Consider the following 4,233-nt stretch of genomic DNA (forward strand, 5'->3'; position numbering starts at 1 on the left):
GAAATGAAATTGAAAGGTATCTTCCGAAGAACGAAACCCTTCTCATCCGTTCGTTCCATTGAAGGGGAACACCGAACCAGTCCATTCTGTCTTCTACATTGAAACTCGCCGTCGTGTAGCTGGCGTTCGACGACGCCGTTTTTGCTTATCTATTTCAGATCCGTACCTTGTCCTTGGGGATTTCATCACTTAATTTGCGTTTTAAATGAGTTGCTGTCGTCCATCATTTTATCACTGAGTCATTCTCCGTCTTATCGAGAATGTGGAGCACAAGCAACAAATCGAGAGCAATGCCAGCGCATCACCACCACCAACCACTGTGCACTCGCACGCACCAGATCGGGTCCCTTCTCCTTGTGGCAGCCACCTTCTTCTTCACGAGACTCTTCGACCACTCCTTCGCCCCTTGCACACTCTCCACCGACGCGGTTCACGTGTCACAATCGAAGCTCCTTGGGCCCCACCGGTGGCCGGAGTCGCAGGTATTCCTCAAGATCTACGTCTACGATCCCGAAGAAATCAACGGCTTGAAGGAACTCATGCACGGAAGGGACGGTAAAATCACTGAACAAGCTTGCCTCAAAGGCCAGTGGGGCACTCAGGTAATTTCATTTCGATTTCACCCGTTCAATTTTCTCTGTTAATCATGCTGCTTAATTGTAATTAATTATTAATTAATGTAATTAATTTATAGGTGAAAATACATAAGTTGCTTCTGCAGTCAAAACTCAGGACACGAAGGAAGGAGGAAGCGGATCTGTTCTTCGTCCCATCGTATGTTAAATGTGTGCGCATGATGGGTGGCCTTAACGACAAAGAAATTAACACCACCTATGTCAAAGTAATTTTTTTTTCATTTCAATTCATTTCCTCAATTGAAATTGCATTACCTTTGTTTTGAACAACTCCGCAGGTCGTAAGCCAAATGCCATATTTTCGAAAATCTGGAGGCCGCAATCACATATTTGTTTTCCCCAGGTAAAAAAGAAGAAAAATCAAGGTTTTATTAGTTACGTGCAATGTTTGGCTTTAAATATCGCTATGGTTGGCTTTTCTATTATTAGTTAAAGAGAAATGCTAGTAACACTCTTAATTATTGGCTAAATTTTATTAAAAATCACAAAAATTTCACTCTTAATTTAATAACTCTTATAATTTTGTAGTTTTCAATAAATTTTAGCCAATAACTGAAAATATGTCAAGAGAGCTTGTTAGAGAGTGTGTTCTTAACACTCTTCTCAGTTAAAACGTTTTCTTGTCAATTCCGTTGTTTTCAGTGGAGCTGGAGCTCACTTGTTCAAATCCTGGGCAACGTACATAAATCGCTCCATTATTCTTACCCCAGAGGTGAACTTTTGCTTTTCATTGTAGTTTATCGGGTTTGTTTGCTTATCAGAAACATTGAAATGATGTTTAGGAACCAAACTGCTTGGTTTGTTAAATTTGGAAAACGGATTTAATTAGGTACAGTGTAAATGTATGTGAAACGATGTGGATGTGGTGATAAGGGAATACTTGAACAAACTGGCATGGCTGTTTCTACAAATTTGCTGTTCGTGTAAAATCATTTATTCACTACTTTTTGTTTTCTTTTTAAGTGAAAATATTGTAAAGGTTTAAATTTGTGCAAGGCATTAAGTGAGTACCTTTTTTAAACTTCATTTTCTGATTCGTGATTTTGATTTTTCTTTTTTTATGTACTAGGGAAAGAGTTATATGCGCACTTAACTGGCCAAAGATTTTGGCTCTAGAAAATTGCATTGTCATTTTGTTTGCCATTGTGAATCAGAATATAGCTTTGAAATAACTAAGAAAAGTAGGGCTGAAATTGCACTTTCTTTTGTGGGTATGGTATTTGATTGTTCAGTGAGCCCACGGTTGATTTGGGTTTCCTAGGTGGCCAGATGCATCCTCAGAAATGACACAATTACCTTTTATTTTCAATACCCGTGGAGTCATTATTTGAAAACATAGTTCTATTCTCTTAAGGGGGTATTTGTTTTGCTGAATTAAAAAATTCCTGGAATTAAGATTGATGGGAATATTGATGTTGATTCCCAGAAATGTTGCGATTACTTCTTGGTGCAATTAAAACATTCTGGGAATGAACTTTTTTTTTTTTCTGAAACTGCCTGTAATTTTTTTTTAGTTGCAAAACCTTCATATTCCCATGAGTGAGAAGATAATGCCTAGATGGATGAAGTTAATATGGGAAGTCCCTGGACTAAAAGTTTGTTCTTTGGCATTTCAACGTAGGGTGATCGGACTGATAAGAGAGATACAAGTGCCTTTAATACTTGGAAAGATATAGTCATTCCAGGTAATATTGATGATGGTATGACTAAAACGGGGGCTACCATTGTCGAGCCTTTGCCGCTGTCAAAACGGAAGTTTTTGGCAAATTATTTAGGACGTGCACAAGGAAAAGCTGGCCGTCTTAAGCTTATAGAGCTTTCAAAGCAATTTCCCGAGAAGGTATGCCATCTTCTGGTCTTGGTTGGTTCTTTAAGTGAAGTTTTCTCGTCAGCAGAATGCTACTCGGTTATATTTTAATTTGAATTCCATTAAATTCAAAATTTATGTATGTTTCAGTAAATGTAATGCTATTGCAACCCTTGTGAAGGCCGAGCGATACCAATTATTATTTACATGAATCCAATTCCAATCCCAATATCTCTGACAGTGTTAGGTTACATGAAAAAGCTCTATTCCCATTTCATGTTGCATAATTATTGATTTCTTAGCAATTTTGTTCTACCAAAATATTTTAATGGGAGAATAATGCAACCTCAATTACAATTGACTCACTCAAAGCACTAGAGATAAACCCACACAAACCAGAAACCCCAAGATGAAGAATTAAAATCCGGTATTTAGAAAGGTAGAAATCACAAGAACAATACCTCTCAGCTCCTAGAACTGTAGGTCCCAAGCCCCAGGATTTTTCCCTCGCAACTCCCCTTTCTGCCCACATTGTCCCATGCAATCCCCTTTTTAATCATTCCCTCTGCTACAACAAATTCTCCATTATGCATAACTGCCTCCTCTGCCCACTGATTGCCACATGTCTTTCTATTTCTTGAGCAAACTCTGCAAATCCTTGGGCCTTGTTTGTGTTGACCGTGTAAATTTTCTCTCATGTCGGTTTGCAGTAACTGAATTATAATAATGCTTATGTTATGCCTGTTCTGGCTATGACGAGTCTTTATTAATAACACTACAACGTTTAAGCGGCATGTATTGATGGTGTAAACAGTTGGAATGTCCAGATTTGAAATTCAGTGGACCTGACAAGCTGGGAAGGAAAGAATATTTTGAACACTTGCGCAATTCCAAGTTTTGCCTTGCTCCACGTGGGGAATCATCGTGGACCCTTCGCTTTTATGAGTCTTTTTTTGTGGTATTTTTCTCTCCCCTCCATATATATATATATATACACGTGCCTACTTTACCCGGTGGGCTTGCCCAGGAAGCAATAACCATATTCCATTTGACAGGAATGTGTTCCAGTTATATTATCAGATCAAATAGAATTGCCATTCCAGAATGTCATCGATTATAGTCAGATATCTATAAAATGGCCATCCAGTAGAGTAGGTCCTGAACTACTGCAGTACCTGGAGTCTATACCAGGTTAAAATATTCTGCCGTTTATCCCAGTTCCAGACACCACTCCTCTTCTTATTTTTAGCTGTAAATATGTTATTTTTGTTTTGTGCAGATGAAGAAATAGAACAAATAATAGCTCGTGGTCGACAAGTTCGGTGCATGTGGGTATATGCTTCAGATGCAGAACCTTGTTCGGCAATGCGTGGAATTATGTGGGAACTGCAGAGGAAACTGAGGCAATTTCACCACTCAGTTGAAACATTTTGGTTGCATAATGGGTCTATTGTAAACAGAAACTTAGTTGAATTTTTCAAATGGGAAGTGCCTATGCCTTTGCCTTGATAAGGTGGGAGATTTTTTTTGTGTGTAAATTGTTTTTTCATATAGTTGTTATTGCAATGCTAATTCTTTACGAGCTCATGTTTCCTTTCCTAAAATGTTTATCTTTATATTTTTTTTAGGATAAAGTTGGAGAATATTATTAATAGTAATAAAAATATTCAAATATAAAAAATATAATTAATAATTTAAAGAAAAATGGTAGTGACCTTTCACATAATAGTTTAAAAAAATTATTAAATTTGATGTATTCATGTCTATCTGAAAATTCCTATTTCATATATA

General features: G+C 37.3%; 1 protein-coding gene across 1 annotated transcript; it reads left to right on the forward strand.

Annotated features, from left to right (window-relative positions):
* On the forward strand, positions 1 to 4,019 carry LOC113846419 (probable beta-1,4-xylosyltransferase IRX10). The gene is made up of 8 exons (XM_027474665.1): positions 1 to 602; positions 695 to 841; positions 914 to 978; positions 1,278 to 1,347; positions 2,257 to 2,475; positions 3,257 to 3,400; positions 3,498 to 3,633; positions 3,722 to 4,019. Exons 1-8 carry the CDS (start codon positions 261 to 263, stop codon positions 3,949 to 3,951), a joined length of 1,353 nt encoding a protein of 450 aa, XP_027330466.1. The 5' UTR covers positions 1 to 260; the 3' UTR covers positions 3,952 to 4,019.
* The last annotated feature ends 214 nt before the right edge of the window (positions 4,020 to 4,233 follow it).

This window comes from Abrus precatorius, unplaced genomic scaffold, assembly GCF_003935025.1.
Source record: "Abrus precatorius isolate BTA unplaced genomic scaffold, Abrus_2018 Scaffold8, whole genome shotgun sequence".
Lineage (NCBI taxonomy): Eukaryota > Viridiplantae > Streptophyta > Magnoliopsida > Fabales > Fabaceae > Abrus > Abrus precatorius.

Bases quoted from the DNA above. Each gene is read 5' to 3' on its own strand.
- LOC113846419 (XM_027474665.1), top strand. From the start codon at position 261: ATGTGGAGCACAAGCAACAAATCGAGAGCAATGCCAGCGCATCACCAC. The intron at 2,476-3,256 runs GTATGCCATCTT...TGGTGTAAACAG, and splicing joins CAAAGCAATTTCCCGAGAAG to TTGGAATGTCCAGATTTGAA. The intron at 3,401-3,497 runs GTATTTTTCTCT...TCCATTTGACAG, and splicing joins TTTATGAGTCTTTTTTTGTG to GAATGTGTTCCAGTTATATT.